The 14,913-nt window shown below is 45.9% G+C and overlaps 1 protein-coding gene across 1 annotated transcript in view; it reads right to left on the bottom strand.

Annotated features, from left to right (window-relative positions):
* The window catches only part of ARID1A (AT-rich interaction domain 1A), a 78,292-nt gene extending 71,803 nt beyond the window's left edge, over positions 1-6,489 (bottom strand). The window contains exon 1 of the mRNA XM_048825782.2: positions 5,322-6,489. Coding sequence (XP_048681739.2) covers positions 5,322-6,458 — 1,137 coding nt within the window. The 5' untranslated portion in view covers positions 6,459-6,489. The remainder of the gene's footprint in view (positions 1-5,321) is intronic.
* Positions 6,490-14,913: the final 8,424 nt, after the last annotated feature.

The raw sequence follows: 14,913 nt of genomic DNA, 5'->3' as shown, positions 1-14,913 counted from the left end.
CCATGATGGGAGAGAGATCTGGTACATATTTTTCTAGTGTACTATTGAAAAAACCATCACCGTACTAGCATTATAGCCTAGTGTTTTAACAAGTTAAGTGGAATGACAACGGAACGAGACCGACAGTGATAGGAAACCGTCTGCCGAAGATTCCGTTTAAAAAAAAGGAAGTTAATAAAGAGACCCCTGCACCTGTCCCCACTCCACCCCCCATCCCAAACTCCAGAGGGCACATTCTGTTAGTATCTTGGCAATAATAATAGCACAATAGGAGTTACCATACACAAAAAGGTGATCTCACTACCCCCATGCAGAGTAAAAAATAAGCACTTATGCAATGTCCTTCATTTGTAGACCTCAGCATATTTTATTAAGGTGGGCAAGCATTATTAAACCCACATCAGCTAAGTGACTAAGGCAGAGCGATTATGCGACTTGTCCAAGGTTATACACCGTGAGTCAGTGAAAGAGCAGGGAACAAAACCTGACCCCAATTCTGACTCCCATTTGGGTGTCCTATCCACTAGATTATGCTGCCCTGGTAGATGCCATTACTTCACTGGGGCCTCCCAAAGCACAGGTTGTATCCTGAAACACCAGCCTCCTAAAACCACTTGCACAAAATATTTAAACAGAATGGCGAGGCCAAGGCCTCATCTACACTAGACCAGTTTAACTAAAATCAATTTAAAAGTTAATCTAGCTAAACTGGTTGAACCTTAGGTGTGTCTACATTAGGGGCTTGCACCATTTTAAGAAGTTTTACATTAGGGGCTTACACCAATTTAACGAAGTCAATTTTAAAAATCAATTTAATGAAACCAGTGTACTTTTCTAGTAGAGACAAGGTCTGAAAGTCATTCACAGGCAAGGCCCACATCACAAAAGAATACCACCTCTCTTTTGTTGTAGAGAACTAATGTTTACTAGACCTTACGGGCAATGCAAGAGCTGCCAACAATGCAATACTAAGCAAGAAAAAACCCTAAGATAAAAGTGAACAGGAGCCAGGGCTCAATTTCAGATTCCAAGATATCACAGCTCACTGGCACTAAATGGCTCTGTGCTGCCAATTTATTTTGAAAACCATGTTTTTAACAACATGTTCATGCTTCAGTTGCTACTAAAGTTGAGATTTAAAGTCAACAACTGGGCCTAGAGATTCTTTTTTGTTATTAGCACGTTATTGTTTTTAAACCAAGTTCCCTGAACATGTAATAAAGGTCTCTGGATGACAGTACACCTATAGGGAGGTTATTCAACATGTGAATGTTTAATGCAACCCAAAGACATCTCCCATTACAGGATATGCCTTTTACTGTAGTTAGCATTGTATCAAGACAAATACCCACCTATCTACTCATTAGCGGAAAGTCTCTTCTTGCAGGCAGTTTTCTTGAGGATCGTTCTGCTCCCTGACCCCACCCTTTTTTCTTTATAATTTTACTACTAATGAGACTGGACAAAGTCATAGTCCACTACCAAAACCAGCTATATGCTACAGGAAAAAAAGGTGAGTGTTTATCTTTTCATTTTACTAAGAGCTCTAGAAGCCCTGTATGTGAGATGGCCCAGACTTCCTGCTTGTCATTCCCATAGACCTCCAGGATCTTCTAGATTCACTTATTCTGTAAAACAAGTCTTCTAATCTCAATCCAACTCTGTATTTCCAGACTAAAATGGTCATAAGAACAAACAAAGTCCCTGCATCTGTCCCGCTCCATACAGATAGAGAACATCCCAGTATTCACAACTCCCCGGATCGGCTGTGCATTCTTATAGGTGACCTATCTGCAAAAGTCTTTAGTGTTGAGAGGGTTACATATTGCTGTGCACAAGTGAGCAGCTACTTTTAACCTCTTACAGGAAAGAGTCTTTCAAATCAAGGTTTTACATTAAAACAGTGAAGTAACTCCTAAAGCAAGAGATGGGTAAAAAGGTCTGTACCTCCACATCATTCATCCTGAGCTTAGAGAATCAATGATATTTATACTCTTTCTTCCTTAGTGCCTGCCTGCCTCTCTCCCCACCCCCCCCCAGAAACCTAAACATTTTTCCCTTCTGGATGACTATATAAAGGAAAAACTAACTAAACACTTTCTCCCAAACTCCCTTCCCTTAATCTGGAAGTAGAGGTACTCGGGGGGGGGGGGGGGGGGGAGGGGCGGAGAGAGGGAGGAATTGTTCCTTCCCCCCGCCCCAATCTATCCTTCTGAAATTTCTCAGGTAAGGTTATTTGATCAGCACCCATTGGCTCACCACTGTACAAGACAATAATGAGACTGAAAGCACTTAGTTTAGTCCGATCTAAGAAACAGAACAGGATACACTGCAAGGAGGTTATAACATAGTTTTGGGGTATTATTATTAAACCTACTTCTTGTGGGCAACAGAGAAGACGCAGGGGGAACTGGTTCCACAGTGCCAGGCAACAGCGTTTTCACAACATGAAGAAGGATTGTGTACATTTATGTCTGATCATCCTTGGCACATAGAACTTTTTATAGAGGCCATTTGTGCTGTCTAAAAGTCACTTTCATTCCCAAAACACCAAACATACACTCACTAATAATTTGAGTTGATAGGACTAGAAGGCTCACACATACTAAACTGAATGCCTGGAGTATAAATTATAACCAGACCAGACCTCCAGGATACACTGGGGGTGGGGTTGTTTTTTTAAACTAAACGATTTTTGAAAGTTTCTATCACAGAATCACAGCCATGCTATCCATAATCCAAATAGGTCTATGCACTGGAGTAAAAATCGGTTTCAAACAAATAGAGTTTAATCTTGGGCTGTTTTTTTAGTGCCCATCTTATCCAGGTTGATTTTTTTTTTTTTTTTTTTTTTTACAAGATATAAAATCCCTCAGTAGGGCACCAGTTTACATGACACACTTGTGCAACTTTCTTGCAAATACATAGGGTTGTATTGCCCAGGAACTCAAATGTTTACCCTGAATACAAGTTGCATGTGTTCCAGAGTAGCAGCCGTGTTATTCTGTATTCGCAAAAAGAAAAGGAGGACTTGTGGCACCTTAGAGACTAACAAATTTATTTGAGCATAAGCTTTCATGTTGTTAGTCTCTAAGGTGTCACAAGTACTCCTTTTCTTTTTTCAAGTTGCATGTGGACAACGCGGTGACCACAGCAGTGATAACAGCCACTCTACTAGAAAACACACTATTTCAATCTAACAGAAAGAACACAGCTAAGCTGAAGCAGACATCACTATCAGTTAGCAAGGAACAAAACTTACACTAAGTTTTCAGAGCCACAGAAGAGAAGGATTGAGCAAGAAGGGAAAACTCTGTAGCTGTATGTCACACTCCAGAGTATCAAATGTCTCTGACCCAGAGCAGAGCCTGAAAACAGGCAGGGTATGAGCAGAGAGAAGTCTGTCAGTCCTGAACAAGGCCATTACACATTCAGATCTAAGACATGTAAACACAGCATAACAGATTATCTGCAAACTCTGATTAAGAACAGATATGAACAGAATGTTAGCATCACTGTCCCAATGTCCAAAATGTCTGACTTGCATGTAGCTGAAAGTGCAAGAGCACATTTGTATTGCTGGCATTAGTTACATTTCCAGCAAATTAACAAAAATATTCATTTACAGACTCTTTTATCCTGCTCCCACTTCTCTCCAAAAAGTAGGAATTTACAATATAGTCAGGCCCAACAGTTCCAGGCATTTGATGTTTAATGTCACTATAATAAACAAACAATTGTTCCTTCTGAACTTAAGTAAAATTAATATAGTGATTAAAAAAAATAAGTCTTGAAGCATAGGTAAGGAGTTAGGCCAGGCCTGTACTGAGAAAACTCAATATAAAAAAAAAAGTGTTAATCGATAATTCACCATTTCTACTGCTGCAGCTACAAATGCTTTTTAAAAGGTTTCTAACATACCCCATAAAAGCCCCACATTTACTATCTGATAACAGACCCAGCCAATTTCAATTCTGAAATGGGTCAAAATTAGTCAGGAATAAATGCATCCTTAGATTCCATCAAAGAAATCCTTTATACCAATGGGAAAGTCACATAACCAAAACAAACAGCACGCCCATTGTACAGAGAACCCCTGCTACTGTTCCGACAACACTGAATCTATTCCAGGCTGTATAAAACATAACAAGCAAAATAAAATCCAAGGTACAAACAAAATGCCATTCCCCTTCTCTTTTGTTTCAGGCACAATGCAACAAGGGCAGCCTGTCTGGAACTCTGCTCCTGCTGATACAGTATTGCTACTGAACTTCCTCAAGGTCACAGCCAATTTCAGCTGTGGAATAAAAAGGCAGATAGTGGCAGTGGTGGTTTGGGTTATGGATGGCAGAAAAGCAGAGTGTAAAAGTTTATGAGCTCATCAGGATTGTTGTACCATTACATCAGAGGCAATTATAAATGGCCAAGAGCAGGAGATGGGGAGCCAATCAGATCACAGATAGGATGTCAACCTAAGACCAACTGTCTCCTGGCTTTGACAGAAGGATTTTACCTCCATAATTCAAATCCCAAACCAAAGCAATCTGCACTTACTACTCCAATCACTGAACTGTTTACCAGCACTTCCAAGGAGAGGCCCAAGCCACTGGGCTAACCAAGAGACTGCTCAGGAAAATGGCCACAGCTAACCTGGGCAAGCTGCAGCTGCCCAAAACAGGTCACTTCCCACCTTCCTACCCCCAGGGAAGTGCAAAGGCCCCCTCGCTTGGAGCAAGAAGAGGGAGGAAGAGCGTAATGGGGGCAAATGTGTAAGTGCTGCTCTGCAGAGCTCCCACTACCTCTACTGATCGCACCCCTTCCCATGCCCAACAACGAGGAGCTCAACTACCCACCTCCACCCCAGGCACACACGCACCATAGTGCCAGGCCCTTCCTCCACCCAGGGGCTCCCTCCAGCTCCCCCCTAGAGCCCCCACGGCAGGCAAGGGGAGTGGGAAGGAGAAGGCACCGCTCTGGAAGCCTCGCACAAAGGCTGGAAGGGGAGGAAGAGAAGGCAGAGAGGCAGCCATTTTAGAGAGAGAAAGACACAGACAATGGCAGCTCCCCAGCAGTGTGGGTCCAAGTGGGGGAGGGAACCCGTCGGAAATTCGCCCACCCCGTTACCCCCCTCCATCGCCCCACGTGCCCCCATCCCTGCCCCTCATGGGTACCCCTCTCCTGCCCTTGCCCCCATTGTCCCCGGCCCCCACAGCCACCCCACGTGCGCCCAGCCCCTGCCCCTAACCCCAGCCCCTGCCCCCCCACCCACACACGGGCCCGCCCCTGCCCCCACACACATCCCCCCCATGCCAAGCGCTCACCTGCTGGGTCCTAGCGAGCGGCTGTCCCCCGCCAGCGCTGCTGCTCCCGGGGCTCATGGGCGCATGGTGGCTCCTTTGTTGGCCCCCTCCTGCGGCCGTGGCCCAGGCCTGGCTATTGCCCCCGCCGTACTGGGAGGCCATGTCCGCGGCCGGGCCCTTGGCGGCGGCTCCCCCGTCCTGGGGCCCGCTGCTGTAGTCGCCCCCGGGGTAGCCCTGGTAGCCGCGGGCTGAGCTGGGGGAGGTAAGCAGCTGGTTGAGGGTGGGGGTCGCGGTGGGCTGCGGGGTGGCGCCCCCTCCTCCTGCTGCCCCGCCGGCGGCCGAGGGCCCCATGGCTCCGAAGCGCTGCTGCTGCTGCTGGAAGGCGGCGGGGGATTTGGCCCCGGCGGCCGCTTGCGCGGGGCTCTGCGCGCTGCCCCGGGGGGAGCTCAGGGCGTAGGCCTGGGGGGGAGGCGGGTAGGCGCCGGCGCTGCGCCCGGCCGCCGCCGCCGTGTAGTAGGAGTTGTACTGGTGGTTGGGGAAGCCGTGCTCGGCGCCGCCATGCGAGTTCTGGGGAGGGGGCGGCCCCGGGGGGGCCCCCGCCGGCCCCGGGTAGGGCTGCTCCAGGCCCCCGCTCTGCAGCGCTGCCATGCCAGTGCTTTGTTGTCCGCCATGTTGGTGGAAGGCAGCCGCGGCGGCGGCAGCGACGGCAGCCGCCTGGGCTCCCCGGCCGTAGGGCGGCCCGAAGCCGTAGGCTGGCGGGGCCAAGGCGGCCGGGTGGGAAGGGGGAGGCTGCTGCTGCGGCGGCGGCGGCTGCGGCGCCCCCACCCCGTCGCTGCTGCCGCCGCCGCCGGGCGGCTCCGGGAGGTTATTGTTCAGGGTGGCGGCGGCAGCGGCGGGCCTGGGGCCCGCGTTCCCGTTCGAGCTCTTCAGGTCGGGCTCGGCCCCGGCGTCCCCTCCGTTGCTCTCGGCCCCGTCCTGCAGCTCCTTCCCCGGGGGGGCCTCGCTCTCCGCCTGCTTCTCGCCGCCGCGCTCCGCCACCGCCTCGCCCCCCGCCTCCTCCGGGGGACAATCCCGCTGCTGCGCCTCCGCTTTCTTCAGCTCGGCTGGAGCCGGGGCGCCCAGGCTGCTGGCGGCGGCGGGGGCGACCTGAGCAGCCATGATCCCCCCTCCCCACCTAGCCACCCTCCCCGGACCCCTGCCCCCGAGCTGCTCCCCTGCCTGGCCGGCCGGCGGGAGGCCTCGCTGCTCTGCTGCTCCCCGCTCAGGCGGCGGCGGGCTCTTCAGGGCAGCGGGGGCTCATTCCCCCCGGCCTGGCTGGCGAGGCGGGGAGGGCTCCGCTGGGCTGGGCTCCCCGGGGCCTGGCCCCGCTGTGCCTCCTCGGTTGCAGCCGGCGGAGAAAGGGGAGGAGGGATCGGGGGGAGAGGAGGAGGAGGGGGTGGGGGGGAACCCGGGACGGGGCTCCCGGCGTGGGAGAGGCAAGAGGGAGGGGGGTACGGCGGGCGAGCGGACCCCGTCCCTGGAGCCGGGCGGTGCGGCGGCGGGGCCGGACTAGGCGAGCCGAGCAGCAGCTCCCGACTCTCGTCCGCCGAGTCCTGCTCACTCCGACACGAGGCTCAGCACTGCCATTTTACCCAGCGCCGCGGCGGCCTGCCAAACCCGGAGCGGAGCCCGGCCCGGACTGGAGCCTCCCCCCTTCACAAAGGAGGAGCAGGCAGGCCCCGGACGCTTGCAACTCAGCAAGGCTGAGGCCGCTGCCGCACGGAAAATCCGCAGCGGATCCCGCGGAGCCGAGCCCAACCTTCCGCCACAAAAGGAAGCTCCCCTGCTGGGAAACACGGAGCGGATTTCAGCCTGGGCGAAGCGGACTGCCGGCTCGTTCTTCAGAAGACCCGCACCAGAGTGCTCCTCTCCCCCCCTGCACTACTGCCCGGCGCATAAAAAGATACCCGCAACCACCAGAAGCTGATATCCATCCATGCTAAAGGAGAACAAGTAGAAGTTCACTAAGCATAGGTCTGGGAGCTAGGACTCCTGGGTTCTTTTCTAACTGTGGAAGGCAGGAGGGCTGGGTTTGCTCCCAGAACTGGGATATTATGCTGGCCACAGGACCAGGCATGGATCTGAGAGCCTGGAATACAGGAACATGCAGGCTGGTTCTGTCCAGTGGCCCGTTCCATCCAAGATCCTGTCTGCAACACTGGCTAGTTCCAGATGCTTTAGTGGAAGGTACAAGAACTCTAAATTGGATAATTATGGAATAAGCTGCCCTGAGGGAAGTGTCTTCCTTACCCTCTGGGAGTGTGGGCTAAAGAAAGGTTCGGCAAATGACTCTAGCTACCAAGCAGTATAATGCACTGCAATTTTTATAGGGGAACATGGAAAGAGACCCTTATTACTTAGGATGCCTAATACTATCCATTTTAAGTGTCTTTCAACTTTTTGGGGAAATTTTTACACTGCCTTGTTTGCAGCAGGCCTGTGAAGTTTAGCTAGGAGAAAGTCCCTGGGGCTATATAAATGCCTTTTCTTGGTCCCAGGATTTTCCATTCAGATTTACCTGTTGTAAACTGTTAAAAATTGCCATTTCCTGGCTGTTGTCTGTGTTCCTCTGGAAAATGTTGGCTATATGCCAAAATAATAACTGAACATAAACATGCTAAAGTCAGGGGCTCACACTATTGCCAAAGCAGCAGGCAGTGCACTGGGAACAGCTGGGAGCTGCTAGGGGATTGGGCAGGGAGAGAGAGAGAGAGCCAAGCCAAGCTCACCACCTGACTACATACCCTTCAGTCCAAACACATGGTTCTAGTGTCCTGCCTCATTCCCATCACCTTCTCTGGGGGCATCACCCAGAGCAGGACTCCCCCAACTCCCAAGAGATGGGTTGAAACCTGGTCAGGCTCCCCTCATAACTACACTAGACCCAGTATGGGTCTGAGCAGCATATGTCCCCTGCTCCAGAGGACCACAGGGAGTAAGGGTCCTTCTGGTGATGACGGGGGAAGAGAGAGAGCTGAGTCAGGCCAGCCTCCCTGTAAATGCAGCATATTGTACTAGCAGGCCATCAGCATAGTTAGTCCTGTAACTCAAGTGATATAAATCTGTACTATGGTCCAAAAGTTCTCTCCTCCCCCCTTAAAAAACCCTTAGGAGTCATGCAAAAATATATTAAAAGAAAGTTATTTACATTGCAACGTCAAGCAGTTGGAAGTTAGGAAATGTCAGATTTGGAGTTGCTCATTCATGGAGTTGCTGTTCTGCCTCCTGGTGTGTATGCATTGATACACTCCAATTATATGATCACAATATTTTTTCCACAGGATCCCTACCTCATTCAGACAACAGGCTGGATAGACAAGGAGTTGAATTAAGATTGCAGGGATTACTGTAAATCTAACACTTCCTATATTTCAATTGCTTGACTTTGCAACCTAAATAACTTTCTTTTAATATAGGTTTTGTGTGTGTAATACATATAAAATTATGCAATTTTCTTCTTGGCTTTAAGTGGTGCAAGTTACACTATTTTATATCACAATCCTTCCCATCAGCATCCTTTGTCTTTATGTGATCTACTTTATAACCTGCTACCATTGATGATTAACTGGAGTAAAAAAGGCCCTTGTATTGGAAACCCTTTAGGACAGGGCCCATCTCTTTGAAGCACCATGTACACCTACAACAAATGCAGAAATAGGTAACAGACCATCACATGACACTGGGCAAATCATAACCTGTTTCCCCCATCTGTGAAACAGGAATACTACTAAATCTGCCCAACATCTGTGTGAGAAAAATAATGTTTGCAAAGGACTCTGAAGCCTCTTTAATGTGAGGATCTCAACAGTGCAAAATATTATTGCTAACTAATTAGTCTCACTTTATATTAGTGCTTGCTACACTATTTTTCAGTTTGGATCTTGATTCCACACATTGGGCCTGGAGAGAGCAAGAAGTATAGAGGGCTACCCATTGTTCTAATAGTGTAGTTAGCTAAGAAGCCCAGAGGTGGAGAAGGCACTGGACTTTTTACTTCTGCTGTAACTTATCTTTCATTATGTGAATGTTGCATCTACTGTTTTCTGATATCATCAAGTTCTATAACCCAGTCACCATCCTGTCAGTATATTAGGCAGAAGTTTCCTCCTTCTTCGCCCACTGACACAATTTTTTTTTGGTAAAGGGGAAGATTTACGAAAGATATAGAACTTTATATATAAACACTACCGTAAGAAAACCATGTCTATAGGATGCTTGAAGGAGCAGAGGGAAGGTGATGAGATACAGTCTTTCAATGCTAGAACATCAGTTCAAAACAAATACAGGGCAGTAATGACCCATAGAGATTACCAGCTGTTATGCTTTGAGGGTGTCTATGAAATGGATTGGTGGTCTCAACCATTTCTTAAGGGTCCACTTCACAAAAAACGCTATCACAGTTAGCATCCTTGATAGCAATGAGATAGGGAGGCCAAGTCTAGGACCGTGAGCAGAGCAGCACCTGAAAAACTGGTCACTGCTAGTACTGTGTATGTTTTACAAGAAACAGAAAATTTCAGTGTACAATACCATCAATCCAGGAATAAAATTCAATACAAAAATTAGAATCTGTATGTTTAAATTCTAAACAACATAATATGCACAGCAGGTGCTAAAAAACAGAAGGGACTCCAAAGTAATAAGCTGGAGTAGAAGTTAGCACAAGTCAATGTGTAGCTAAATTCAGAATGTATTCCAGAGCAACAAATGGCATTACAGGCTCTCTAACCAAGGCAGCGTTGCCATTTTTCAGTAGAATGTATAACACAGAGTAGATTCTACCTCAGCAAATTGGCCTAGAAAAAGAGAGGTTTTTTCCCCCTCTCTCTCTAGAATTGTACTGAGAGTTGTAATAGGATCATACATAATGATAGCTACATTTAGTATTTGTTTAGTAGTAGCCTCCGAAAAGCCCCTCTCAGGATTGGGGCCTCAACATGCTAGGTGCTACACAAACATATAGGAAGACACAATCCTTGCTAAAACTTTATAATCCAGCCTGAAACAAAAATGGTCATATTCTAGAGCCAGAAACTGGATTGGAGTCACAGTCACAAGATGCACTTTACCAACTGCCACACAGTTCTGAAGCAATTTCTGAGGCCTTAATTTGGGCTGGATTCCAAAAATCCCCAGTATTTTCCCCCTGCCCACTCAGAGGCCTATCACAAAATGTTTCCTCCAGCAGAGAGGGGTGGGGCATGTCTTTATATGTTTGCCCTATGAACATCACTTTACAAAAACTGTACAAAAAGAGTAAAGGAAACCAACAGAAATACCTGGGTTGTTGAGTACACTACATGGTAGTGTACTCAACACAAGAGACCTTTGTAGTGCTCAATAAAATGCAGTGGGCTTTAAAAACTATGGAAAATTCTAGATTAGAAAATTGATCTGAGTGCTCTTCACAAAGAACCCCCTGTTACTTGATCAAGCACTGTTGTCCAGAAGGAGATTTGGTTTTGGAGCAGATTCTCCTTCAGCAAACCAAGCTAGATTCTCACACAAAGGCGACCCCGGGGTTTTACCAAGCTCTATGGTGGGCTGTAAAATCCAAAAAAGATTAAAGTGCAGCAAAACAGACAGGATATCCCTTTCAAAGATGTTAAAGTGGGGGAAGCGAGAATCTAACAAATTCTGAATTGTTTGGGCACCTAGAAAAATAGAATGGAAAAGGCGCTACCATTTTATCCAAAACCCTCTTGGGCTACAAAATCCTGAGTGTTATAATCTCCCAGAAACCAGATTAGAGTCTGCCTCATGAAATTAAACCTTGACATCTCATTGGACCCCTTTAGAGGCTATCAAATATAGTCCAGGAGCCTAAATGTCAGTCTAGAGGCTCCCCCATCCAAATTTGTCCTACAGTTTTTCACCCTGTTGGAATCTTCTTCAAAGAACACTGTGGCACACTGAAACCTGGAGCTGATTGGAATGTGGAAACTAGAATGGATTCCGTTTACAATAAGGAGATACTCATTTTACCAAGAAGTTTGTGAAACCTGAAGCAATTCCAGAATCTGTCTCTCAGAAAAGAGGCCCTGTGGTTTTATTAAATACTGAAGCACTCTATGAAACCCAAACTATTAGATTTAGAAAATAGAGAGCAGAATTCTTCCAACATTTCTACCCAAGACCTAAGAATCCTTGTGGTTCTGTGTTGTGACTCTCAGCCAAAGAGAACTGGATAAGACTTTCTTTGAAACATGTCAACTCTCCTCCTTTATTGACCTGAGGGATCATTGCTATGTTATGTGAGGCACTTTTTTCCCTGCCCCCCTACCTTCTGTGCTGAGCATATTTCCTCCACTGCCATACCAGCTCCTAGCAGCTCAGATAGTGAGATACCACAGGATGGGAATCCAACTCAGGTCTCCCACATGGTAGTGCAGGCCACCACCACTAGGCTGGCTCTTATTAAGTAAAGTCTCCTTCATGAAGGTGGCCTTGCCATTTAACCTAGTACCAAGGCAGTTTAGGAAACCTGGTATAGATTAGAATGCTAGAAACAGGAGTAGTCTCCCTAATAAAAGAGGCTCTGCCAACTGTGTGATGGCAAATATGGACTGAATTGTTGACATAGAAACCGAACTAAAGTCTCTCTCTCTCTCTCTCTTACACACACACACACAGACACACACACACACTTACTTTTCTTATTATCCCTGGCCCCTTAAACAAGCTATAAACATGGACTGGATTATTACTTCAGGGACTGGATAGAGTTTCTGCAATAAAGTGTTAACTACTGCATCCAAGCTGGAATGAAAGAGCTGAGCAGAAACATACAAATTGGAGAATGAAGATGCTCTTCCATTTTACTGGGATGCACAATATACTGAGGTATCTGGACTGGACCAAAAATAAGAAACCAATCTATTCTAATTCATACAGTACATTTCAAAATATGGAACGGAAATAGCAAAAGTGATCTACTGTACATTAGAGTGCCTATGTGGTTACTGACCAATTTTTCTAAAGAAATGTTAAGTTTTCTGGAAACACATTTCCATTTATTAGCTCCACTATAATGTTGTATAGTCTATCTAGCTTCAGCATACTTACTGCAGTTTCATAGCAGCTAAGTATGAATATTATTTATGGATTATTATTTATTTTGTGTATGTGAACAATCTACTGGGTACTGTACAAGACAAAGACTTTTGCAATCCTTGTTTAGGTTCTTTAAATGTAATATCAAGATATTGTATTAGTCCCACTCAAACACTGCCACAATGGCAAAGAGGCACACAGTGAGAGATCACTACAGAAAAAACTGAAGTGGAGTTTGAGCATAAGGTAACTCTGTCAATTTACTGAGCACACCAGCAAAGTTCAAACGCAGGAGTGGATTTTTAAATTGGATTTGCTATTTCTTTAAAAGTTAGCAAGAAGAAAGGAAGAAGAAAGTTAGTGAGTTAAGGTTTCAGACACACTGCTGAAGTCTGGTGTTAAGGTTTGACAGACCTGAAAAAACTTTAGGATGCCTTTTAAGAGAGGAAAGTGGACTCAAGTCTGAGTCAAGGAAATCCATTATTTTACCAGCCCTAACCAAGAGCTGTAAAATATGAACTGGAGTTTCATACACGAAGGGGGAATGGAGCCTACACTATAGTCAAGAGATCTTTTCCCTGGCAAACCTCTCAACCTGATGGGGCTCAAAACAGGAGGAAAATATGAAGTGGAGTAGAAAAATAAGAGCTTTAAACAATGTAGAATTTGTTTAAGCTAAACAAACAACATTGTCTTTGCCCTCTATTTCACACATTTGTGATTTTAGAGTAGTAAGATAATAGCAAGTTTCTGTGTGCATCTGACACAGAGATATTTAGGCCTAAAATGAGGACAAAGTGGGGAAAGCACCTCTGTCTTCTTATTCAACATATGAGTAACGTTAAAAAGATTAGCGGATTGGAACTATGAATACGTAACTCCAGACCAGAATTGGTAGATGATCAGATGCTGGACAGAATTCTGGTCAGCATCTAACAGTTAAGTGCTATAAAAGAACAAATGCATCTATTTTATACACACTTATATATTTACAAACACAGAGACTACAGCCTCTTCAACGTACCAGTTTCTCGTGCTGAATATTCTTTTAGAGAAGGAAGTGTAAAGCTTTTAATAAAAAAACATGGACTGGAGTTTCATAAAACCACTGCACTGGATCAGGAACATAACTGTATCATTTCTGCTGAGTCCCACTAGAAATTTGTAGCCAACTCTAGTTGACAGAAGCAAAAAACATATTACAATAGAAACCCACTTACAAATAGTTTAGAAATCCTTTTAAAACTCCAAGACAGAGAAGAACTTTGGGCCTGTATTCTCCTATTTAAGCAAAACTATTATTGGATTTCAAGCACTTGGAACCGCAATGTTACACACAAACACAAATGAGATCACAAATTAGTTAGCCTTCATAAGAAAAGCTACTGGCGGTGAACAAGTCTGTTCATCTGTGTTTCTTTTACTGATGTTCTCCTTTTTCCGTGGGGTGTAAAAAATATGTTTACACTTTTGAGCAGCAAAGTGTATTTTTGGGGAAGTTTGAGTGGTGGAGTCACGACTGCAGTAAAGGATTTTGCAGAAAGAAAGAAAGACACTCAGAAAAAGGGTTTTATACCCCTTCATGAAGCTCTTGCACTGCCATTTTACTGAGATAGGGAGGGAGAGAGGACAGACAGCGCTTGCTATGAAGTTTCTCACAGCAATTCTGGAATGGATCTGGAATGGAGTCTTTTGTTCAAACGCAAGTTCAGTATGAGAGAGAGTTGGAGTGAGATGAAAAACAGAGAGAGAGGGAAAGAGAGAGAGATGAGAAATAAAATGGAGGGAAGCAAGCAGATAGGAGACACAGATTATGTAGAAATGGGGTTACTTAAAAAAAACAACCCAGTAAGTTTGATCACTCCACTGTACTCCACAGAACAGCATTTATAGAAAAAGTTAAAAGTCCCTATCCTCAGGCACAAAATCCACCAATGGGAATAAGTGAGAGACCCAAGGAAAAGTATTAGTACACCGGAAGCGGAATTTTTCAAGGGGTTCATGCCCTTTAGTGTTCTGATTGTCAAGATTGTAGTCACTTGCTCAGAAAAGAGTGCCTCCTACAGTCACCAGGAAAAGTGGCCTAAAAAGTAAAGTAAGAATAGCTGCTACAGAAGATTAGTCACACTCCACTAAGCAAACTAATGACAAGACAGAAAATCTTCTATGAAGAGTTATAGCAGTTCCCCAGATTATCACTTTCTCTCCTAAAGTTTAATATGAACTGAAGACCAGATTAAAATGTATGGAGTTGGGCTAACTCTGGTTCCCATCCCCCAAACAACTGTTGAAGCATCCTGTATTAAATAGCTATGACCCCAGGTTGAATGGGGAGATCAGGAGACAATGAGAGAATAAACATCACACACACACACACTTAATGCTTAGACTCCCACAACACATACTGTACTAACATAAGCAAATCTTTTGCATTCCAATATACATTCTTCACTCACACAACACACATGCTGTTTACATGTATACTCAGAATGCCAAAAACCATTATAGTGAAACTTGCCTT

The sequence above is a fragment of the Caretta caretta genome, chromosome 19 (assembly GCF_965140235.1).
Source record: "Caretta caretta isolate rCarCar2 chromosome 19, rCarCar1.hap1, whole genome shotgun sequence".
NCBI classification, from domain to species: domain Eukaryota; kingdom Metazoa; phylum Chordata; order Testudines; family Cheloniidae; genus Caretta; species Caretta caretta.
The sequence above is the reverse complement of the archived record's forward strand: the minus strand, read 5'-3'. Positions and strand labels throughout refer to the sequence as shown.